This window comes from Coturnix japonica, chromosome 4 (genome assembly GCF_054131305.1).
Source record: "Coturnix japonica strain WE chromosome 4, WE-NBRP24, whole genome shotgun sequence".
NCBI lineage: Eukaryota > Metazoa > Chordata > Aves > Galliformes > Phasianidae > Coturnix > Coturnix japonica.
Window position 1 is genome coordinate 49,329,278 of NC_140666.1, and position 25,531 is coordinate 49,354,808.

General features: G+C 46.4%; 1 protein-coding gene across 6 annotated transcripts in view; it reads right to left on the reverse strand.

The window, feature by feature from the left end:
• AFF1 (ALF transcription elongation factor 1) overlaps positions 1-25,531 on the reverse strand; it is a 49,481-nt gene that overhangs the window by 18,504 nt on the left and 5,446 nt on the right. For 3 of the 6 annotated variants that reach the window (XM_015861533.3, XM_085546697.1, XM_015861534.3), the window contains exons 2-7: positions 12,412-12,532; positions 11,091-11,999; positions 3,652-3,696; positions 2,660-2,746; positions 2,090-2,126; positions 1,655-1,706 (exon numbers count right to left, since the gene is read on the reverse strand). In XM_015861533.3, coding sequence (XP_015717019.2) covers positions 1,655-1,706; positions 2,090-2,126; positions 2,660-2,746; positions 3,652-3,696; positions 11,091-11,999; positions 12,412-12,532 — 1,251 coding nt within the window. Of the gene's footprint in view, positions 1-1,654; positions 1,707-2,089; positions 2,127-2,659; positions 2,747-3,651; positions 3,697-11,090; positions 12,000-12,411; positions 12,533-18,693; positions 18,807-25,531 lie in introns of those variants that run through there. The other 3 variants (XM_015861532.3, XM_015861530.3, XM_085546698.1) reach the window with 2 other exon arrangements.

Sequence of the window (25,531 nt, forward strand, 5' to 3'; positions counted from 1 at the left end):
GTTGTGCAAAGAGCAACAAAAACAAAAACGGAGGGCCATAGCAGTTCAAGGGAAACATGCGGGGTAAGTCCTTGGGTAAATCTCCATTCGCTTCCCTCTGGATGTAAACTGCTCTGCTGCTCTGGCCTCAATTGCCTTTGTAGGCAATTAAGCAGGTTAAGTGTGTCCAGGGTACATGAGAGCTAGCTCTAAGATGCTACAGACACTGCATTTAACAATGGACATCAGTGACCACAGGGTCCCTTCATCCTCTGAGGTGGGACGGTGATGTGGGATGGGGTCCCTTCTTCCTTGCTGGCTCCAGAGGGCTTTGATTTGTCTTCATGCAATGAAATCTCTAACTGCAGAGACTCAGTGAGATGCTCCCAACAACAGCAATAGGATGGTTCTGGCTGGGTTAACAGCTCAGGTCAGGAAGGCTTCCACAAAGAGCTTGCATGAGAAATCTCAAGGTGGGGAGATTCTCTTCCTCTCACTTGTGCCCATTCCAGCCTTTTTTGTTGTTCTTACCAACTTAATTATTCATCATAAAGCAAAGTTTAAAAGGAAATAGGTTTAAGTTTTGTAGCCTGCAGCTTGCAGCCCTCCAACAGCACAGCCTGAAGTAAACGAGCTCTGTATTATCACCGAAATGACAGGCGTTCAATGGTTGCACACAGACAACTCAGCCTCCTATTTGAGATGTGGAATGGATTCTGCTATTCAGGGCTCAGGGCCCAACAATGCTGCCATCTGGCCAGCTTAATCCCCAAAGGACTGAAAGTCAGCCTGCATAAAACTACCGTCAAGAAATTCCTGTAATTAACCTAATTAGTAGATAACCGCTTTAACCCACCGGAACTGCTCCAAGTCATCTTTCTGCTATTACAAATCTTTTCCACTGGCTTAAATAATGGCATTGAAGCAACAGATGCATCAGCTGGCACTCCTTCCCTGCCTCTGCAAAACTGGGCTTATGCATAAACTTCTACAAATTCAGGCTCAAATTCTACAAAGCCTTCTGCTAAGAGGAACCACAGAACGATAGGGAAAAGAAACAGAAAAGAGAGAAGAAATAAGTCAATATTAAAAAGGTACAGGAATTTATATCCACCCCACTACACAGAATGTATGCTGAGGTTTTTGGAAGCTCTGCATGAAAGGTTTTATTCTTGTCGTTGCTGGGTTTTTGTTTGTTTTGTTTTAATTAAAACAACTGAAGCACAACACTTTTAATTAAAACAACTAAGGGAACCTTTCCCTGGCAGCTGATGAAAATTAGACCATGGGATCTCTTAAAACATCACCTCAAGTGTCCACAAATTCCAGCCCATCACTTTAGGAAGGAAGCCTCACAAACTTCCCAATGTTCTGCCAAACAAATCAGCTTTACTTCTGTCTCCTTTGCAATCTGTATCAGTTTAACACATGACTAACACACACACGGTATGCGACGACATGAAGTGGCCACAAAGCAACACAGCAAAACCCCTCCACTTGGTGCACTGATCGTTGTGTGGTTGGAGTTTCTTTGTTTGTACATTCACTCAGTTGAAAAAACCAAACTGATAAACCTTTCATCTTCAGAAACACCAAGCAAGCCAAACGGTAATTCTTTACAGATTCTTTCATGTAACTGCAGAGTAGAGCATGGGAACTGAGTCTGGTTACTTACGATATTGTTGGATGAGAACTAGGCAACGTTTTGGAAGGTGCGTCATACTGCTCTGTAAATCAAAAACGAAGCGGTTGGTTTTGCTTGCCCCTTGTGAACTATACTTTACCTTACGGGCTTTGGATGTCAGATTAGAAAATCACTCTCTTCCAGGGTGTAATCGTTTGCCAGTGGGATTATTCACCACCCCAAATAGGATTTCCTAATAGAATTCCTAATAGAACACTGTTTGTTCTCTCCCAGAACAATTTCCAGGTAAGTAATGGACACAATCTCCTAAGCACTATCTAAATTCCTTAGTATTCAGCCAAGCCCAGGAAACTGTGCTCCTTAATCAAGGTGAACATCTGATATTCTCCCCAGTGCTAAACACAGCACACAAAGCTATCTGCCAGCTCATACATATCACCACGTGTTATTTGGATTTCTACTTACTGTGATTCTGTGCTACAGATGTGATATGCTGCGATTCCTGGAAGGAAAAGACAAAGTGAAAAGTTGAGAATAAAACAAGCAGATCTCTCTTAATAGCTACATATCAGTGATTTCAGCGTGTTATAAAAGCCTGCCTTGCCAAAGTTTGCCTTTGAGCTGCCTATGAGTTTCAGCTGCTTTGACGTAGTTTAGCACTGACAAATTGCCATGTGCTACTACCATCAGGAATGTGCTGCTGGCACCTTCATGGTATGTGCCTTTATGAAGAAATACAGAACATTTTAGCAGAGCTGCCAAATATTTCTGTTTAATGCAGGCATCAAATATTTTTGTTGAAAACAAAGATGAAACCTCTTCTTGTGTTGCTGAAGAGACATGATGCTGAACATGTTTCTGCACTGCAGTCACAGCTAGAGCCAATGTGCTTTAATTTATCAGGCTTCTACAGAAGAGAATCTCTCCTGTCAGGCTTTATCTATGAAAGGTAGATGAAAATCAGATGGAAGCACGTGCCAGAGATGGGAAACCCCTGTGATCTATCAAAAGGTCTGGAAAAAGAGGCTGATTTACCTTTGTTGGAAAGGGGAATTTGGAGGGCTCCGAAGCACTTGGCGTGTGAATAGCTGTCAAGAGAGGTGGCCATGAGTGTGTCATTTCCTGGAAAGAGATAGAGAAAAGCAAAATGCAGTATTTCCATTGATACATGCAGGTGAATTTTTAAGCTTAAGACTTGCATGGCTCCACCTGAAGTCACAGAATCACAGAATTGTCCTTGTCGACATGGGAGATGGTGTGTCAAGAAGCCTTCCTCTGGGCAGAGCACCCATCCCAGGTAAAGGACTCACTCCTAGCAAGCACACCTGCATAGCCCAAGCTGCACCACACAGTTTGCCTGAAGGCTTGAAAGAAAATGCGTGGGGAGCATGTCTGTGCAAAGTGCATTTTGTACATTTGGCAGCAAGTACATCAACTACAGGGTCAAAATCTCTACTGGGCTGGAATTTGCAGATGCCTTTTTTTTCATCAAGGCACAATTAAGAGAGCTCAGAAGTGTCTCCAGGATCCTTATCAATCAAGAATTGAGTAAGGCATGATAATTTATAGGGAAATAAATCCACGTTGCTACCCTTGGCTCTACGAAGCAGGGTTTGGAGCAATCTAGAGGGGTTTTTGAGCAAGAACGAGAAGCAGTTTGCGTGGAAGCTGCGTAGCCACCTGGGTACAGAATTAGCATCATGAGCCAGTGGGCTGCTCAGGGAGTCAGCTCTTCATCAGCAGCCCTGGCTCGGCCCTGGAGCAGCCATTCAGTTTCAGGTGACATCTGCCAAGGTGCACCGAGCTACATGTCCTGGGACACACCACACTGCATGACATCACATGCAGACAGGAAGCCTGGCACTGCACCTCCATCTCTATTTGGATTTGGTGGCTTTGCTTCTCTGCAGTGTACCCAAAGACTCTCCTGGCTAATAAACTGAAGCACAGCAGGGTTTCTATTCACACTATTTTACTGTGGGAAAAACAGAGTTAAGCACAGAGAGCTGGTATTTCAGAGCACCTACCTTCAAAATTTCTTCAACGCATTGGCTATCACTGGGCAAGGTTTGCTACAACAAAAAAGAGGGAAGAAGAATGAGTTTATTTTTACCAACTGACATAAGACATGCACTCATCAAATGTTTGCTCACCACTGATTATATAAACTTCATGGAAACCCATTAAAAAAAATACATGGGCATAAAGTAAGAAGCCACCAAAAGGGTCAGTTGCTAAGATTCTCTGCATTTTATTTCCTTCCTTATTCCTATGCACCCATGTGCACTCAGCCAATAAAGAAACAAAAACCCTAAGCTTGAGAAAGCAAACTTGAAGACCACCTGTAAGTGATCTTTAAGTGGAGATACTGTGCACCAGGTCCTCGAGTCCCAGCTCCTGGACTCCTGTGAACATCACAGAATCGAATCATAGAACAGCTTGGATTGAAAGGGAGCCCAAGGATCACCAGGTTCCGAGCTCCCCCCTGGTCCTATCACTGTTTTCCTGTGTAAAAAGTTGATTTCCCTCATGTTTATGAGCTCCTTTAAATACTGTAATCCTGTAATGAGGTCCCTCCACAACCTTCTCGTGCAAAACCTCGCATTCTGCTTTGCTGAACATCATTAGATTCACATGGGTCCCTCTGTCAAGCTTATCTAGGTCCCTCTGCATGGCATCCCTTCCTTCTGCCATTTGATATTATAGCTGCAAAAGCAATACAGCTGTAATGCTGCACTTCAGAGTAATGCCTTGGAGCCACCACCAAGTAGGCATTCACTGTGTTTCTTTTTTCCTAACTTCATCACTGCAGAAAAGTTCACCAACGATACCACTAAGCTCCCACTTAGAGCTGCTTCCCGATTAATATTGTATTTTAATACAAATATTAACCCTCACATCTATTTTTGCTTGACAACCACACAGGCTTTCACCACTCGAACGCAGTGAGGAACACCAGACACCAGGGTTATCCTCCAAGGATGCTCTCGTGTTCTGTATCACAAAACAAGCTGGAATGCATCCATCAGCTATCAGCAGAGCACGCTCTGGAAGCCTGTGTGATTTTGCAGAAGACAAAGGGAAAGCATTGCTCTCACAACTGCAGCAGTAGAAAAAAGACCCCTGCAAACCACAGGAGAACGGATGGCACATGGGAGCCACTGCTGCCAGCGAGGAGCAAAGAAAAGCAACCAGGCTGCAGCAAGTAAAAGAAGCACGCTAAATAAACACCATTTTCTTCTCATCCCTTTCAACTTGAGAAACTGTTATTAGAGGGCTGTTTTGTTTTTTTAAGTACATATACAATTACTGGCATTTTTAAAAGGGAAAATAAAGAATTTGACCTAAACATCGTTAAGATTGGAACAGGTTGACCAAGGAGGTTGTGGATGCCCCATCCCTGAAGGCATTCAAGGCCAGGCTGGATGTGGCTCTGTGCAGCATGGTCTGGTGGTTGGTGACCCTGCACATAGCAGGGGGGTTGAAACTGGATGAGCATTGTGGTCCTTTTCAACCCGGGTCATTTTACGACTCTTTGATGCTCTGCAGTACTCAAGTGAAGTACTTTCAAAATGAAAGCACTGAGCACCACTTTGAGAACAGAGCACAGGCTTCCCAGACCTCCTCTCTTCACCATGCCATTCCTGACCACTCCTGTTTATCTGAGAACACTCAGTGCCAGCCTCACAGCCCCTGGGGCACTCGGAGGAGGAAGCAGCTTCCAAGTCACACAGGAGTTGCAGCCATGGAGCAGGCTGACTTTTGATGTCGACATTATTTTAGCACTAGCGTGGTTTCCCTTGCATGACAACAGCCATTTTGTATGCACATTTCCTTCATAAATCCTCTGCTATTAGCTTGAGAAATTATTTTACTGTCAATTCTGATCTTCATCTGAATTCAGCGAGGAGGCAAGAGAACAGAAACATACTTGTCAGGACCACTCATAACCAGGAAAGCCTAGGTGCTATTTTTAAACCTTCAGAGAAATGCAAGAAGCCTTTCCAAGTGCTTCCAAGCCAAGGAACTAAACCTGTGGGGAAAAAAACAGCAGGGCAGCCTTTTGCTTACGAAGACAACTCTTCCTATCGTTTTACAACTGATCCGCAAGCAAAAGGAGTAGTTCTAGATTTGATGCTCTGGAAGTGAGAGAGCAGAGTGCTTTATGAGTGAGTAGCTGTGTCACTGTAAATCATCACCAACCAACACGTTTATCTCCCTGGCAAAGGTCTTCTGTGGCCATACAACCACAAGGAAAAGCTCTCTCATTAAAATGGTGGTGGTACAGAAACTGATTTTCTAAACTTAAGGAGAAGGCATTGCTATGTGGCCACTACTCATTCTCAACTCAAGCAGCCAAAGAGAAAGAACGACTGCCTGAAAAGTTGAAATAATCAATTAGGTACCGATTTATTGCTGAAGTAATAAATGTTTGTCATGGAGATTATGAAAACTGGCTGCAAAAGTTTGGGAGGGAGGGAGATACTGTGGATAATTCAGTCAACTACCTCTTTAGAACTCAGCCTGAATGAAACATGAGACCTGACACTCTAGCACAGAACACCATGATGCGTAGTACAGCACAGAAAGAACACCACTAGTTTCTGGATATTACTTCAGCAATTAACACGCTGGTAGAGTCATGCTTTAGAAACAGCACAACATGCCCTACCAGGTAATACCTGTCCAGGTAATACTCTGATCACGCTCATCACAAATCAAAGCTGACTCACACTTTGGTGTAGTCACTCCTTGCTGCTGTACAGGGCAAGGGCACGAGACTGCTGTGATGCCAGGAGGAAAGAGCAGTACCAGCTAGAGCACGCATCACTGTGCTGACACAGGAGACACCCATGGAGCACCACCCCTGAGCTACAAAACACCCTTCACCTGAGCTCACCAGAGTCCACACAGAGCAATAGAACATGAAACGTGATAACCACCTCCCTTCATTTCCACAGCATTAGGAATCAGAGCAAAGCCAGAAAGTTGCTCAGAGCAGTGTTAGGAGAGTATTAAGGTGATGTCCAACATTGGAAAAGGAATCTGGAAGAAAATGCATCACTTGAATAAGATACCAGAGGCATCATCAAAGTACTTCAAGGGCTCAAACGAAGCCACTTCCCTCTCTCCAGCAGCACTGGGGACAGCAGGCTGATCCCTGCCCGCCCCCTGGTCCCCACGCCAGCACTGCATAGCCCGTCTCCCTTGTCACACTATGAGCTCTCTGTCCCCGACAGACCCCCAGGGTGCAGGCGGGGTGCCCACAGTCCTAGCCCCAAGTCCCCAGACAGAAGTGAGGTCGCTGTAGCCATCAGCTCAGCACTTACCTCTGTCAGCATCAGTATCGCTCACCGCCTTCCTACATGGCAAGGGAAATTTCCTGTTTTCACACATCCCCCCAGCAGCCCTGATCGGTGTCAGGAGATTACGATGTTTTTTATGCCAGTGGTGGCCCTGCCAGCAAAGAACTTTCAATCTCTTCCCTGGTGCTGAGCTGTGAGCGCAGTGATGCTCCCAGGTACAGCTCCCTTGGCTCCTCTCCGAAAAACGCTCTCTCAAGCACACGGTTGCTTAGCAATATTTGCCTTCCCCCTTTATGGTCCAAACTGGCAACTTCTGTCCCTTTGGTACTTTGCACCAGTGCAAGATACGGCGTGGAGTGTTTTGAAATCCACATCAGGTTGGCAGAAGGTGTTCCGCGTGAGCTGCCGTAGCTGCTTTGACATGAAGCTGCTGGTTTGTTTCCAGCCTGGGTCAAACAAATCGCTTCTTCCAAAGAGGAGGCACACAAGGGAAAAATGTCTTTTGCCTCCAGTGGGACTCACCTATTAAATCAAGCACAACGAGTCGCTTTTTCTGTTTACATTATTCTATCTGCATGCTTTGGCACAGTTGAAAAAAAAAACAAACAAAAAAACACAAAGGAAACAAAATAACACGGCCATATAATTTTCCCCAGTCCACCAGGATTGGGTTTGATTCCTCCTAAGATACTGTGCATCTATCAGGTGAGAGAAAACAAGGGATTCCTGTTAGGGAATAGGGCCCATGGTGCCCAACACAAGGGAGCGGTGACACCAAACTTCCATTCCTTCTAACCAAACTGGGCAGATTGCTTGTGTTATGCCTGAGAGCAAGGACCAGCCCAGGTCCAGCTGCTTGATGCCCAGTAATAAATCCCAATGACGCACACTCCCAATGACGCACACTCCCCCCAGTTCATAATAGATGCTTGTAGCAGGATGGCTACCGATACAATTCTTCAATAATTAGAAATTAAAGTTACCTCTGGTTAGCTGTGAAGCCAGCCTGCTGGAAGACCTCGCTGTCACAAGCTCTCAGCCTTCTCAGATCACCCTGTTTCACATTGCTGCTTACAACATGGAGCAGTGACGGCTCACACAAGCAGCACAGAATGCCTCTCGTTATAAGCCACACACTTGCATGCAAGGAACCCAAGCTGTACTTGCTCCTGTTGCTTTTCCCCACAGCAATTCCCTCTCTGAGATGCTGCTATGCAGCCACCACTGCAGTCCCTATGCCCCAGCAGTCGGCAGCTCATTTCCCCTCGCAGGCCTTCCACCCTAACGAGTTGCCTGGCAAAACACAGCAACTAATACAGCTGCAGCACTCAGCCGCAGTTAGCCATGGCTATTTCCATTCCCATGCTAATTTTTTAATAGATAGTTCTATGCAATCAGCTCCCTTTGCTGAATTGCTGCTTTCCTAAAGTCGCAATCAAAGCAGCTGCTGTGTGCAAATGCTCAAGCAATGACAGCAATGGTTAATCCTTTCAAGAAGAAGCTGGGACTCATCCGTAGGAGCCAAAAATAATCCTTCAGAGGTAGGATATGGGCACACAGCCCATAATATCAGAGTTCTAATCCCCTTTTGAGTCGTGCCAATGCAAGGGTTACAAACAGGGAAGCTGCAGGAGCCATATTGCTCAAGACACACTTTGTAACCCCAGGTTCCCAGCAAGTGCTAACACTTCTATCAGACAATGTGCTTTAACTGGGAGAGGCTGAGCACGTGTCCCAGTCCACACAGCACTGCTGCCCTGTGGTTAAGGGATCCTGGCCAAGTGCCCGGGAGAAATGTGGAAAGTGAAGTTGTCTTCCTGTTATCTTTCTGTCACATATACACTTCTCCGCTTTCTAAAGGCCAGCTGGAGCTTTACTGAGCAGCTTATCAACCTTACTGCTTTCCCAGGGTATCGCCTTGTGCCCTAGATCACACTAATAACACCGCCCTTTCAGGACAGACTTCATTTTATTTCGATCCCACCCTGTCAGAGCTGCATCTGAATGTATTCATTCACCCTCTGTAAACTGTGTGTGTTAGTCCACATTGCTCAGATGGAGGTTTGGAGATGTTAATCACAACCACAACTGCAGGGTATGCATTTTACTGTTAACAAGAGCATTCCTTGCTCTCAGGGCCTTGAGTTGAGAATCCAGGAATAACAACAGTCGTTCACGTTTGACCCACTATAAAAAGACAAATTCATGCAATGCTTGTGAAGCAAGGAAACCCTTCTGAAATCCCATCCAACATCTCCGACCATGAAGTGGGTAGTGGGGAAACACTAAACTTTATGGTGCAAAACAACAAACAAACAGAAGCAAACGAACCAAAAAAGGGGGAGAGAAATCAATCTCATTTGTCATATGAGCTGCTTCTCAACTTACTTCCCACTTTGTAGGTGAAAGAGTCATCCCAGCGATGTCTCATTATACGGGACAAAAGGAGCTACCTACCAACATTAATAAAACTCAGGAAAAAGGAAGTTTAATCTTCCCCAAGCACCAAGTGCTGCACATTTATTTAGACTCTGTGCCCTTAAGAATGCTTCAGGATTTATCAACACTGTCTATCAAAGCAGCTTCGCTGATTCCTGGCCCTGCCATCAAGCCTGTTTCCTTTAGGACACCACCATGTTTGTAAATGGAAGTCATAGGAAGGGAATAAAGTCTAAACGTGAAGTTTTTAATTCAGACAAAAGGAGAAACACTGTTGAGTTTCTGTATGTGAATGCAAAGTGAGTCACTGCTGTTATCTGCTGTGGATTCACTCGCCCTGCAGTGGATCTGCTCGTCTGTTCAGACAGGAATGCTTAACTCCTCAGTGCTGCCAGGAGCAGGAGCTGCCCATAATGAATCCACAGCTGCAGGTGATAGATGCCTTTGAAATTCAATTAACCACAAAACATGTGCTAGAAGACATGGTTTTCCCAAACCATGTCAAGGGACATCACAGGGAAGAAGCTGTTTTCTAAGAGCAAACAGCCCACCCACTCACCCCAGACACCCATCTCACCCCACACATCCAGCACAGAGCTTATCCAGGTACCCAACCATGTAAATCAAACTGGAAGTAGGGTTTTGTCTAGCACAGAATCGTTTCCTGTATTAGTTTCAATTCCCTTTCTATGGTGTTCTTCCTAGGCCACACACCAATAGCACTTCTGCCTCATTATGGTGCAGGATTACTGACACACACTGAGCTCCAGAGGTATGTGCTTAATGGAAAGTGAATGGAAAGAAGGTCACTCAGCAGACAGCATCATTGCCACTGTTGTCCTATCTTAGCTCAGCTTAATGCGGATACATACACAAGGTAACACAAAGATCATGCAGATGTAAAAAATGGTAAGATGGATGTAGAAATGGAGCTAAGAGAGAATAAGGAAGTCTCATTTCTTACAAATAAGCATTTTTTTTTTTCTCTAAAGAAAAAAATAAACACACACACACACAAAAACAGCCTTTAAAAGTACTTCTGGGTGATGAGGAACGGGTAACGAAGAAGATAAGACTCCATGTTGCTTTACTACCCCTAGGAGTAAAACATCTGGAGGAGCAAACAACAAACTTCAGAACACACTGCTCTTCCCATTGTGAGTTATGACACGCTATGCCAAATCAACAGTGAAACAAATTCTCTCAGCACAAAACTATTTTCACAACTTCTTGACAATGTTACATTACCAGCTTCCTGTTTTTCCACATGAAACTGCCTACAGCTATTTGCAGCCCATCAAAACATCTCCCAACACTCTACCAGGAAAAGCAGATGGCATCCACCCTATTCCTTTTTATTAGAGAGTCAAAATGCAATTCTAAACGTGTCTCCATAGGTCTTCTCAACAAATATCTCAGAAAACAGCACTGGGAGATTCACGTGCCACAGGACACAGATAAGCCTAAGGATGAGCACAGTAATGCTCCCCAGAATACACACAACAATGTTGTTTTATAAAACTTGACATACAAGCAAAGGAAGCATCTCTCTTCCTTGTCCCATCCAGGAGAAAACCAAGCAGAATTCTACCTCAAAATGCACCTTCCAGACATGGTAACATGCACAGCCATCAGTGCGCTGGCAGCCTCTGTTCTTCAATACCCCGCTTTCCCACAGATGAACCCTTCATGCAACAAAGCCCTCTGACAATTGCACTCACCTCAGTGGGCTCAGACGAGATGTTCAATTTGGTTAACTTGGCCTTGGTGTTTGCCTTCAAATCTGAGATGTTTTCATATGGTTCACCATGGTATTCCTCCAGCAGAGGCTTGAGATCCGGTGACTCCACAGGAGCCTGCTCTTGGCCATCCATTGGTCTGACATAGGCAGTTGGTTTCTGCTGCATTGCACTGGTTTTTGACGGCAAAGGTGGAGGAAAGGGTTGAGAGGAAGGCTGAGTGGTGCCAGCCAAGACGACAGCTGAGTTGTCCTGACTTTTATTCTCTCGTGAACCCACCGCTCGGTCCTGAGGTGATTGAGCGTAGGCTGGGCCATGAGCTTTGCTACTCTTCTGTGACTTGGAATTAGTGTGCTGGATGGAATGTAGAGGTGACAGGGGTGCCACTGGAGAAGACAAAGATGGTAGCAATGGAGAAAGCTCCAAAAGAGTGGCCTGAGGTTCAGGAGCACGACCTCCACCAGCAGGGTGCCTGTCAGTTCTGTTGTGGTGAGAACCGGCATGACTGTCCGGCCTGCCACGCTTGTGTTCCTGACCTTGGCTCCAGCTGCTGGACGAGCTGTGACTCTTGGCATGCCAGCCTGGAGCTGGTCCTGTTCCTGGTTGTGCCTTTTGGTGGGGGGCGTAGTGGCCTGGATGGGGAGGAGCAATGACTGGAGGTCCCATGTATGGATAGCGGGTTGCATGGTGGAATGAAGATGATAACGTACAGCTGGTCTTTTCAGGGAAGGATGGGCGACTGGGCTTTCTTTGTGGGATCTGAGGAACATCGATCTCTGGTATCCCTATGAGATTCTGATGGCATCTGTCATTAATAATAAGATCCTGCAAGTCATCGTAATTGCCCAGCATATTCTGAATACGGCTTGACAACTCATCCTCTTTAGTAGTCTGAAACAGAAGAACAGAATGGGAAATCTGAAAAGCACAGAAAAAAAACAATCTCATAGAGCCAGCTTAAGAAGAGGCAACCCCTGACATCTTTTTCTTATCACCACAAGTTATCAAGGTCATCTTGTTTCTGCAGGCAGTCTCTGCAAAGCAGATCGGGCTGCTCTTATCAGTATTACTCACTGGAGAAGATGCTGAAGGCTCACTTGTTATCAACACAGCCTGCAAATAGATGCATAGCCCATCCACTTGTGAGATTTCTCCTACCAACTCCCACACTTCAGGAGACCCCCAGCAGAACCTGCCCAACCTGAAGTCCACACTGCATGTTACCACCCATGGAATTTTAAATGCACATACTGTTATCCCCAGTTAAGCAGATGAGACCACCATGCAGCCCCCCCGTCACTACCTTGTACGGCTCAGGAAAGAGTGGGGTGTTCTCAGGGAACCTGTCTTTCTCCTGCAGAGCCTCCTGATTCCGCCTCTGTCTCTCCTGAATACGCAGCAAGTTTCTGTCCTCATTGTACAAGCTTTAGGAAAGAGAGAATGAAAGAGTGGTCAGTGTTTTACAGCAGTGTTATCAGCGGGTGTCTGCTTTGCGTGGAACCCTTTGTTTTCAGACAATTACATCGAGCACAGCAACTTGAAATGCACAGGTTGGCCACAGGCAATAAAATAGTCATGCCTAGTATTTGCAGTACTGCAACGCAATGTAACATACAACATACAGCATGCATCCATCTCACAGATTTCTACTGCCAACACCATTTATCAAGAAAGGCAGGAAGAAGGAAAATAATCATCCATTTAATAGTGAATAGCAATCCAAGAAACTACTCAATACTTCAGCTCTTCACTTGGGAGAAAAACTATTTCAGAGTTTGAACTTTAACAACTTTAGAAACTGGCTTGAAACCCTCCACTTGGGTACTCACTGCTTACTTAGGCAACGGTGTAGTTGCATTTAATCCCATCAAATAACCACGTTTAAAAAGAAGATCTCAGGAATTTGGAAAGCCCAACACAGGAGCACTCCATTCTTCCTGAACCACAGACATCCTCCTCACTTCACCAGCCTTACATCAAAACAGCAACAAAGCTGTCTCACATGCAGCAGCAAGACTTCATGGAAAACCAGACATTGCAAGCTGAAGCTCCGCTGTGAGGCACCACTGCAAAATAAGGGGATCTATGCTCTAGCGCTTATGGACACCTGGGAAGAAAAATCACATTGGCAAAGTAGGTAGACACAGGCATTTCTCTCCTTCACCATCATGCTGCCTCCTGCATGCAGGCAGCTCTTGAGTTGTTCTTAGTTTATGACTTCTGATTTATCCCAGTCTGGCAGGGAATCATCACATCTTCCCCATGGAGATGCCTCCTCAGCCATCACACACTGTCAACTACCCAAAATTCAGCTGTCCCCAGAGAATAGGTCTGACTGCCGCAGTGTGGTTTTCCTGACTCCAAGAGAGCTCTGGAAATGATGCTGCAAAGCGGGAAATTTCCATAAATGGAACTGCAGCAAGGAGGTACTTTATTCTACTGAGACAGATAAACGTATTCAGGGGTTAAACTATGCACATTTCAAATAGTTTCCCACTTTGCTAGTGCTGGATTGTTTCCAAACGCAGCAAAACCAGAAGCTTCCAGTAAGCACAATGTACCTCACTTCTGAAAACAATGCAAGTTGAAAAACAGAAAGGAATCGCACATCACTGGTTCAATAAACACACAACCCATCTGCTAAAAACAATATGCAAGACAAATACATCCTCTGTGCATGTGATGGCATCTAGCAAGTAAAAAATGTCCCACATATCATGAGTTTGCTGCACAGTTTCCTTGCGAGTCCTGGCAGATGTGCAACACGACTGCAGAAGACAATAAATTAGGAAGATTAATAAGGGGAGATAGAAGAAACTGCGGCTACATCCACTACTTCAAATTGTGTACAAGTGATTTCTTAGATGAATGCATTTTGTGCTGACGCTATTTTCTAAACGTTCCTGTGTGAGTTATCTGGAAACATTTTTACTGAATGAAACATCACCTTCCAAACATTCCAGGAACTAGAAAAGGATTCTGTAAATATTCTTCATATAAACTTACAGAAATTCCCGTCAGAGCAAGCATGGAAAGGCCCCAGGAGATGATCTAACAGCTAAGACATTGTCTGTTAGCACAAAGTGGATCTTTAAAACCCTCCCCGTACACTCATGAGATTACAGACACATTTTGGGATATGGACACCAATTACAGATCACATCTCTTAGATGAGCAGGACTGGAGCAGCTCCTCTTTCCCCCCAGCTCACCTCCCATGTAGTTGCAGAAGGCAATGCAATGCAATGGGGAGGTTGGACAACTCACCCCGCATTTGCTGGCTTCCCCTGCAGGTTGCACAGCTCTCCTGCACAAAAAGCTCTCTTCGGACTCACCAGCACCTTCACTGCCCTAGCTTTTGCCTGTGGAAGCCAGCACCGTGCAGTGGCTACCAACAGTGCTCAGCTCCATGACAAAGATCCAACAGGAACACGCACACAGAGCCGGCTTCCTGCAGTTCCCCGAGTCCCTCCCCATCCCAGCCACACCAGTGGCAAGAAATACAATTACAATGAACTCCTTCTCCTGGTGATCCAAGCAGAGATTTGCTGCCACAATCAGACCTGGAAGCATTTGCACACAAAGCACATTTGCTCATCCTGGCCAAGTGCCACACAGTTCTGTTTCATCACACACACAACCTCACAGGGAAAGCTGCAGAAACACCTATTGGACATAATCCCATCTCAGGCTGCAATGGGTTTTCTAAAATAGGTTTCTTCACCACCTCCCTCAGCACCCGCCGTTCTCCCAGCCAAGCTTTCTTACGGCAACTCTCAGCCATCGTTATCATCGTTGTGCGGGTAGCACATAGAGGAAATTAGCAAACATAAAGGATATCTGCTTTTTGCAATGAGACAGCATCACACAGAGCTAAGCTCCTTCCTCCTCTTCATGTCTCCTGATAGGCATTTTGACTCATGTTGCCCTGTGGCTATTTCTGTCTTGGTCCACAATAGTGAACACTCCATCATACGCATGCTTGGTTTTGTTTTGACTCAGTACTTACTGAACTTCTGACAGTGTTGGCTGGGCTAGAGGATACACAGCTACTGCACTAGCTTTCGCCAAGCACACTTTGCTGATACACTTCACTGCACCACAGATCCAGGCCTCCTGCCGACGGGTCATTGAGCTGGCACAGCTCTGCGCTGAGAAAGAGCTGTTTGAAATATGCATCTAAACAATACAAAGAGATAAAAGCAGCAGCAGATGCTGCATCTTGCTTTACCTCCCCAGGTGAGAGATTGCTCACCTCTTTTGGCAGGGCAGGAAGACAGAAGAACCACAACGACAAAGGAATGCCTCTTGAGGAGTGTTTTCCTGACTAGAAGAGTAATTCCTCTCCTTCCAACAGGCCCAAAACCACAACAATCTCAGTTACCTTTACAAGCCTCTCAAGTCACTACTAGAGCACAAAACATCTCTTTACCATCTGCTCTATTGTTCCATAAGGTACCTGCAGCAGTACTTGAAAACCTGAGATCCAAAGAACAAAAGTTCACACCACTATCAACAGCAAATCAAGAGTGAAAAGGGCGATAATCCCTGAACACCGGCACCAGTGCTTGCCTATTTCCCCGGCTGGCAGATCGCTGAGATTCTGAATCACTTCACAGCTGGGCTCCGCTGCAGAGCAAACAAGTGGAAATTCTGACCAAATTCTGTTCCAAATTGCAGAGCAGGAGGGTGAGCCAAACCCACTGAAAAAGGCAAAAATATTCTTATCGGCTTCAAGGGACTTCATGTCAATGCAACGGGCAGGCATTATTCAGCTATGCAAAATAGAACTGACCCTGGGTACACACAAGCAAAGCATCCTCCACTTGGATGCTGCATAAGGCTGAGCTTCAGTGCTTTGCCAACAACAAAAAAAGACAAACAAAAGCAAGAAACATGAACAACTCGACTGTTTTGAGTTTGAGTTCCTGAGCACTAATTGCAAATGAAAGCATTATCAGCACATCACTTCTTGTACCGCGGGTGTATTTCATCCTCTTTACCACAAGCTCTCTCAGCAATAACACTACGTCTATTAAGATAAAATAGAATGTGTCTACACATATGGGAGCAGAAACTGATGGGAAAGGATGTAGAGGAACATCAGTGTGAGATACAGAAAACACCAGGTAAAGCCCTGAGGGCTTGTTCTGTTTGTCCTCCCAGGAAGACGGAACAGTTTGTCCTTTCCATCATGCTCCGTCATAAGTATCTCACAAGTTCTTGGCTTAGAGCAGAAGCAGAACGCTCACAAGCAGTTTAACAGCAACAATTACAAAAAAAGCAAAACAACCAAGCCACATAACATGACCTTGCAAAATGTTTTCTACTCAAGCCTTGTGCTGCGTCCCCAGTGGATTATGGATATCCTTCTATTTCTGGGCTGGCAAGCATCCATATTCAGAGCTATCACACTGTTTTCCTCAGAGTTCCTGATTACATTCAAACAAAAGGAAAACCAAAAACCCAACACACTTGTAACTTGCATCTCTTGCAGCCGTAGTATTTACCAAAACATAACTCTTTCCTATCTGCATCCCAGCACTGTGTGCAGCACACGTTTTGTGCTGCCTGCTGCAGCAGCAGTGAGCCCCCTTAAGACCTTTTCTTTCCCTGAACCCTCCTTGACCCCAAGCTTGCTTCCCAGCAATAAATTCCTTTTACAAAGCTGTGAAGAAGAGAGGAGGGATGCAGGAGGGAGGGATGCAGTGATTTGCCACGATGCTTGCTCCCTCATTCTGAAAGCAGAGGGATGTGCCACTGTTGCAGGGCTAGTAGGTAGGCATGAGGGCTTGCAAGTCAGGGCCCTGAGCATAGCGTCTCCCCTGACTGCTCCATGTCCCAGTGCTGACTCCCAGCTGACAGCCATCCATCACCTCTGCAGCTCTGTGTGCCTGTCAAGAAACCTCCTCCAACCCCACCCTTGCTTTCCAACAGTTGGTGGGTTGATTTGCCTTTGGAGTCAGGGCTCCACAGCAAGGAAGCATGCTGGGTGCTGCCCCGCACAGCAGGGCACAGGGGCCTCTGTCCAACAGCAGAATCGTGGTCTGTAACACAAGCCACAAGGATGCCAGCATGCTCCCAAACTGTCCTCAGAGCCATCACTGTCTTTAATGCAAGTTCAAATGCTGGTGTGTGACTACACAGCCCATGACACTGTCCTCAGAAAACAGCCTGCAGTGGACAGAGAGCTGCTTCTCCTCCTGTCCTGGGTGCTCTCTGTATGAAAACAAAATGAAAATAAAGATGTGTATTTGCTTAAATGGTAATCAGATCTGCTACTGGCCCCAAAAGGAATGACTCCAACAGCAGGGAAGGGGGTGGGGAAAGGTTAAAAGCAAACAAACGACGCTTGCTTCCCTCCGAACACGCAGAACCTCTTCCTCCTAAACATTAAGAGGGAACATTTCCTTTTAGTACAACTGCAGGAAAACATTAATTTATTCAAGTCATTTGGTCATTAAGGCAGCCTCTCTTCTGTGATGAGAAGCTGCTGATCAACATTTCCCAAGAGCAAGGGACACGTTCTTGTTTAACTTGGAAAGAAATGCTGCCACGCATGGCCCAGGCAGCTCGCCCCACGAGGTGGAGACGTGCAGATCAAAGACAGCCCTTGCATTCACATAGAACAGCACACAACGTGCCTCATCCCAACCTCTCCTTCCTTTCCTTTACGGTAATGCCATCACGTTGCGACTTGCTGGATATTGTTAAGCTCCTTTTCACATCATCAAACACCGTTTCACAGCACATACACAGTTTGAGCAGAAACCAATGATAAATCACATGGCAGCAGTGCAACAGATGGCATGGTTAGTCAATTATTTTCTACATCAGCACCATCGACACTGCCAATATTGGACGCTGAGCAAAAGATGGAGACCTCGTGGCCCATCCGCACATCCACAAGTGTTTATATATTAGCTGTCTTTGGTAAGAGCACTTAACCAAGCTGCTGCCTCCTAAGAGCCCCAGTGTGCTGAGCTTAACAGAATGCAGCCAGGAAAGGCGTTAACTAGAAGTTATGCAGGGAACACCAAAGCTGTCACTCTCCATCTAAATGCAAATACACCAGGAGGGCTTCTAGGAAGGCGTGCATGTGTGAAGAGTAATTACAAGGACAGCAGCCAGGCCTCAGAACTATGATAGATTTAAGGCTGCGTTTGATCTGGATGCGCAGGCAAAGGAGGAAATGTGAAAAATGTAAATCATCGGGTAGCAGCGATGATAAATCCTGCCCACTTTGTCTCTTAGAGACAGTGTTCTGTCTCATAGAGCAGCCTAACTCACCAGGCTCAGGACTTCCCCAAGCCAAGCATGCAGTCCAACCGCCTTCCAGCCCCGCGGGCGCTTCTGCCTTCCTGGGTAGGTGAGGGAAGGAGAGGATAATGCAAGCAGGCCAGAGGAGCCCGTGCCTCTGGTGACTCCAGAGACAAGGATCTTCCCTCCTGCAGCCCCACATCGCCCCACTGCTTCCGAGCCCTTGTGTTAGACACTGCACAGGCTCATGAGCTTTTCAGAAAGGAGCACCCTGGGCTAACGCGTGCTTATTGATCCCACTTAACAAACACAAAACAAAGCAATACCGTTTTGCAGTAGAGCAACACACCACAACCAACACGCGAGGATCCCGTTTTTCCACCAAGAGCAAGATTTTTAAGCTGAAAACGCAGCCTGTTTGCATTTAATACGCTGATCAGCAAGGGCCAGACGTCTACCAAATAGTGCATAAGAAAACACAAACAGTTCTGAAATGCGCAGCCAGCGCCACACACTTACTCCATCGTGATTTCCCTAGATAAGGAGGAAGACAATGGGAAAGCACGCTTTGAAGATATCCACAGGCACTCTCCAGGGCTGATGGGAGCCAACCCGGCTCCTCCTTGTCTAAATATTACCACACAGCCCCAGTGCAAAGTAGGTTTAAAAGGAAGCAGCCCGGGATTAAATCTCACTAGAGAAAGCGTGTGCTTAACTAACCAGGGGTACTGCAGGCACCTCGGGTTGCAGAAGGGCTGTGGTCACAGCATATGGCCTTCCAAACAAATAACTGGCCTTCCAACTACGCCACTTCAATGAGCTACCCACGGCCTGAATGTGCCAGGGCAGCTAACATAAATCCTCTGTGCTATTATCTCCATGCCAAATTCGCACTGAAATATTGCTCTGAGTAGCTTTTGTTGTGGCTCAGGCCAATCAATTCATTGGTAACACACTTATGGGCAGCAAGAGAACTGTGTATCTGCAGCAGCAAGCTACCAAAAGGGGAACAAAACAGCAAAATCAGGTTTGTGTTTCCCTGCAACAGGCTGCAGAAGAGTGCCTTGCACAAGTAAATCTTGGAGCCCTGAGATCACATGGGAAAAGCTGCAGCAAAGCAGCACTGGTTGAGAAAGAGCTAAACAGTAGGGATCAAGGAGGATAGGGATCATTCTTTTCCCTTTTAAATAACAACTTCCCTGACCTACTTCATTCCTTTGTTCACATGATTACAAGATTTTGTTTCACACACATTTTTGTCTTAAGTGACTGTAAGAAACAAAGTCACAGTTGCTTAGAACTACTTCCTCCTCGGGCCAAAGTGCCAAACATTTTAAGGCTGACCTCGCACCAATGTAATCAGTAAAGGAAAGCCCAACTGTTAGGGGAACTCACTGTTTCCCCGGAGCCCCACTGAAATCACTAGTAGAAAAAAGATCTGAAGAAAAATTAGGTTACAGGGAAAAAAAATCCAGATGCTATCAGCTATTACATATCAGAAAGTGTTTCATTATCCACCTGAAACCACTTTGCAAGGCAAAACCAAGGATTTACATCTTACACTCCTTGGTTCTACATCAGTTCTTCTAGCACACTGCAAGGTGCAAGGAGTTGAATGCAGTGAATTTCTGTCTTTAAGGCTATGCTAAGATTACTCAAGCAGATGTGCTTTTTTTTGCCCACCGATTTTATAGAACTGGCTGCTTAAATGCTATTAAAATATCCTAGTGTTGTTCTCTTCAGCACCAAAGAATCATAGAATGGCCTGGGAAAGGACCACAATGCTCATCTAGTTTCAACCCCCTGCTATGTGCAGGGTCACCAACCACCAGAGCAGGCTGCCCAGAGCCACATCCAGATATTAGGATGAGGTTTTTCACCCAGAGGTTGGTGGCACACTGGAGCAGGTTGCCCAAGGAGGCTGTGGATGCCCCGTACGTGCAGGCATTCAAGGCCAGGCTGGATGTGGCTCTGGGCAGCCTGCTCTGGTGGTTGGTGACTCTGCATATAACAGGGAGTTGAAACTGGATGAGCATTGTGGCCCTTTTCAACCCAGGCCATTCTACAATTCTATGAACTAGAAAAAAAACAGGGGTTACTGAAGGCCAAAATTATTGCATGGTTTCACTGCAACCAGCGGCAGACAAATTGTGCAGCAAAGGAAAAGATTTCCCTGCTCTTTTGAGCTTTCCACTTACATAACAGCAGGTACCACGCAACAGGTTGAACAAGTCTTATCTGCACTGCAAGGACTAAGCAGGAACAGAAGGAGATTAGCAGTGTTTGCAGAAGCAGTCCGCTTATACGCTCAAAAGCCCATTTAAAAACTCTTTCCCGCAGCCTCTGCCAGGTTCTAATGATTCCCCAACTATGTCCAAAGTTTTCCATCTCCGCACAGAAACATCTGCTCACTTTCCCATGGTCTGCAGCCCGCGTTTGATTGCACCGAGGCACGCACACTGCCTATCTGGGCACTTCTCCGTGCTGGAGTTTCACACTGCACTTGGACCGTGCTCTGCTGTCTGAGTAACAAAGCAGCTCATTGTCACTCCCAAGGCTTGGACGGCATTCAAGCCACGCACAGCAATAACCCATGACAGGCTGCATTAGGCAGGTACCGAAGCATGCCTAGTAGCACTATTAGCAACTACAAAAAGGCTACAAATACTCCTCTCCCTTCAATTCTGAACAGATCTGTTGCACAACTTGAAGTCCCTCGATTAAAAAAAGACCATTTTCCTTCTATCGTGCAAACCGCTGGTTGCAAATGGCATGTTTCCCTTGGCACTGGAAGCCAGATTGGAACCAGAGCTCAGCCCTACTGGTGTGCACAGCGTTTGCTGTAGGAGCCATGCGTGCTTGCACAGGGAAACTGGGAAAGGGGAGCACCGGTGGGAACCAGCAAGGCTGCTTCCAAAATATTTACCTGCTGCCCTGAGCACATAGTGACTGATAAGCCCGCTCTGCTCTGGAGAGCACACAGCTGTATAACCAAACGTGCTGCCAGGTCGATACTCAGTCTGTTTTACAGCAACACCAAGGCATTCTAAGGTCAGTGTGCCTTTAAACACAGCCCTTCCACAGCTGAAAACCCGTGCGCTGGTTTTCGCAGCCCATATAGCAGCGCAAGGCATGATTTGTACAGTGAAGCCAAGGGACAATGCATTTTCCAGCTGAAATGGCAAAGTGCTGCATACCAGGAGTTAGCTGCCAGCAACTGGGAAATGTGTTGATTAATACTTTTTCTGGGTTGCCTCAGGTCAGCTCACGCATGGGTATCTTGCCACTATTCATTAATCACTCTATGTGCGTTTATCCTGGTACAATATAAGTGTCTCACACAGTGACTGCACCAAACGAGGCGATTCCTACCTCCAAAAGCACCGAGACTGTCCGTTCATTTGCCACGCTTAGCTTGGTGCTCAGGTTGGCAGCAATTTCCCACCTAGTGTATTTCATTTCATACTCCCCTCTCTCCTCACTGACACCCTGCAAGCGCAGTGTTCATAGGGCAGACAGCCACTGGCAGCACCGCAATTAAGAGATTGCTCCGTGAGGTTTTGTGTTTCTACTTGGTTTCATGTTTCCTTTAAGGCAACTGAGGGTGATGGCGATGCAACCACAGGAGTGTGGGGAGTAGCTCAGCAAGGGACAGGTAACACTGTGGAGAGGATCCGAGTCAGGCTCACCAAACTGGGGAGCCACTGGAGACACCCATGTGCAGGACAGGAGGGTTTCTTGCCCGGCTCACTGCCCTCCTTCCCAGAAGGAAGGAAGCCACATCAGCCCAGACAATAAACTAAAGTGGTTTCATGCCATCTTGCAACTGAGGCTGGAAAACTGCACCAAGCTGCTGTAGGGCAAAGCAGCATTGCTGCCCCTTGGGTCCCTCTCACCCCAGCGAGGCCCATGCATTGCCTCTGCATTGGGAAGCAGCTGCCCTTAGGCTCTCCCAGCAGATGCCCTGCAGTGAGCCCCAGCTCCATCTCTGTGGCTTTTAAATCCTTTTGTGCACACTGCCAGAATCCTCACCCTCTGCCCATGTCTGCCCAGTACTATGCCCAGTGTCAAAGCCTCCCAAACCTCCTGCCCCAAAGCAGCTTACCGCTGGCAAGAGCTACAAGGAAATGAAAAGAATAGGTTCTGATCCAAATTTCTCCTCTTGGTGTTGAAAACAGTCCATTGCCTTACAGCACATGGAGAGGACACACTGGCTGGAAATGAGCGTACACAGACTGCTGCACATAAATGGTCTTTAACATTGCACTACTCCAGTAAACACACCTTCCACCTGTAAGTTTCCTTGATCAGAAAGAAAGTGGAGAATAGCGTGTTTTCAAAGGGAAACCATTACCTTGATATTTAATCTACATGCAAAGGAAAAAGGCGATAGAGATATAATTTTCCTGACATCTGCCTTGCTCAGAAGTTGTCCACCTCTCCATCTGCCCCATGACTAAATCCCCTCACCACCAATTGGGAAAAAACTAGCAACAGACTTAGGGTGAGCACCAAAGCAACAGCATTTGACCCCCAAAACGATATAAGATTTAGTCCACAAGAGGCCTGAATGCTCTTTAGCTATAAGAATCAATCCAGATTGTGTCCGGCTTTACAAGCATTACAGGATAGGCTTGGTTTAACAAAGCAGCACATGGAAAGAGATATTAATCTATCGCTACTTGCACCAAAACCAGACTGAGGTGGGTTTGGTTGCAACCAGCAGGAGGTGTGGCAATGACAAACCATTTTCACTTATTGACAAATCATGAAGAGGAAATTCTGGGCTGTCTGTGCTGGTCCTCCAAAAACCTGACACAAAGTCTAAGGGCAACTCAGAAGGAAAAACTCTTCCCTTTTCCTCAGTTAAATTCTTCCTTCCAATCAGGCTGTGCTGCCCTGCACACATGATGTTCCCAAACTGCAAAACCCAGGTTCCTAGCATGGTTTCCTTTTGCACAGCCTGCATAGGACTATTCACAGTCCATCCTTAAGGACATCTCTGTGCTTGGAGATGCTTGTTTTATCAGATGAATTCATCTATCAGGTAACCCTTCCTTCAGCGGCTGTTATCAGCAGTTGTTTATTAGGCTACAGCACTGCTCAATACAAACTCTTGCATTCTGTAAAGACTAGAAAGTAAAGCTTTTGTTTTCCCCATCGAACAGACTGTTTTCATAAGCAGCCTACGAAAAGCATGTTACAACTAGATGGCACATCTTCCTATAGCATCATTAGCTTTATTTCAGCTTTCTTACTTGCCAGTACTTAATTACACTGCACCACCCAACTCACAAACTCTGCTTTTTCCCAACAGGGAAGAATTTCAGCTGGCCCCTTCCTGCCTGTTTTTCTTTCCCTCCAGAATCTGGGCAGTTCAATAGAATTTCATTAGTCTCTTATAGACTTCACGTGCTGTTGGAACTGGAAATGGCCCCATCAGGTCTCACAACCAAGAGCCATCAATGCACTCACACGCTGCTGACAACGCAAGGTGATGTTTCCCAACAAGGAACAGAGGCTGCATGCAGTACATCTGCCAAAGGACGCCCAGCAGGAATGGAGAAGTGAGAGCATTCCTCATGTCAGACCCGGCGAGGCAAGGCAAAAAGCTGCTTTCTATGACTGCACACCCAGGGCTTTACACACCAGGCACTTCTGTTTCCTCATCTACAGAGACCAGGGCGTTGAGATGGATGACTCTCCACGCTGCCCTTCACCCCGCGGGCCCGCTCCCTGCCCATCACACGTGGCTCTGGTTCAGGCATGAAGAAACATGTTCCCGACCGCCAGCTGGGACAGCACGGCCACGGGCTTACTGGCAATACGGGAACAACGCTTTCTAGAACAGCGTGTGCTGCCGAGGGCACAGGGATGGGGAGAGCTGCATCACACCATTCCCGCCTGCCAGCAGGATCCCTGCATGCAACACTGCCTGCTAGGAAACAGGATCCTGGGGAAAGAGCTGCAGCCTGCTGCATCCAGAGCAAAAAATGTGTATGAATATAACACCAGCCTATTGCTTCTCATTTTGCTTTTTTGGATAGAGGCATCTGCTCTCTTCCTGTTTAGGTTTTGGTGAGGAATTTTTTCTTTTCCTTTGTTTTAATTTTTGCAACAAGCACAAAAACAAGGCAAGCTTCTTTTCTTTTTTTTTTTTTTTTTTTTTTCCCCCAGTTCTGAGAATGAGTTTTGCTGTTGCCAAAGAGGTTAAACATTAACCAATGGCAACTGATGTTGTCTACCTGGACTTGTGCAAGGCCTTTGACATGGTCTCCCGCCACATCCTTATCTCTAAACAGGAGAGGTTTGAAGGGTGGATTATTAGGGGGGGAAGGAATTGGCTGGATGGTTGCAGCCAGACGGCTGTAGTCAATGGCTCTATGCCCAGGTGGAGGCCGGTCATGAGCGGTGTCCTCCAGGGGTCCATCTGGGGACCGGCGCTCTTCAACACCTTTATCAATGACATAGATGATGGGAACCAGTGCACCCTCAGCAAGTTGGCTGATGACACCAAGCTGAGTGGTGCAGTTGATAGAATAGATGGGAGGGACGCTATCCAAAGGGACCTGGACTGGCTTGAAAAGCAGGTGTGTGAGAACTTAAGGAGGTTCAATAAGGCCAAGTAAAAGGTGTTGCACTTGGATCAAGGCAATTTCAGGTGCAAGTATAGCCTGGGAGAAGAACTCCTTGAGAGCAGCGCTGCAGGGAAGAACCTGGGGGTTCTGACAGACAAAAAGCTGGACATGAGCGAGCAGTGCACATTTGAACAGTATCCTGGGCCTTATCAACAGAGGAGTTGCCAGCAGGGAGAGGGAGGTGACTGACCCCCTCTACTCTACCCCTGTGAGGACTCAGCTGTAATACTGCATCCTGGCCTGGGGCCCCCAGCACTGCAAGGATGTGGAGCTGTTGCAGAAGGTCCAGAGGAAGGCTACAAAAGTCATCAGTGGGCTGGAGCACCAATCTTATAAGGAAAGGTTGAGGGAGCTGGGCTTGTTTAGCTTGGAGAAGGCTCCAGGGAGACCCTGCAGTGGCTTTACAGTACTCAGAAGGGAGCTAACAAGCAGGAGGGGGACCAACTTTTTACATGGTCTGATAGTGACAGGACAAGGGGGAATGGCTTTAAACTAAAAGAGAGGAGATTTAGGTGAGATGTTAGGA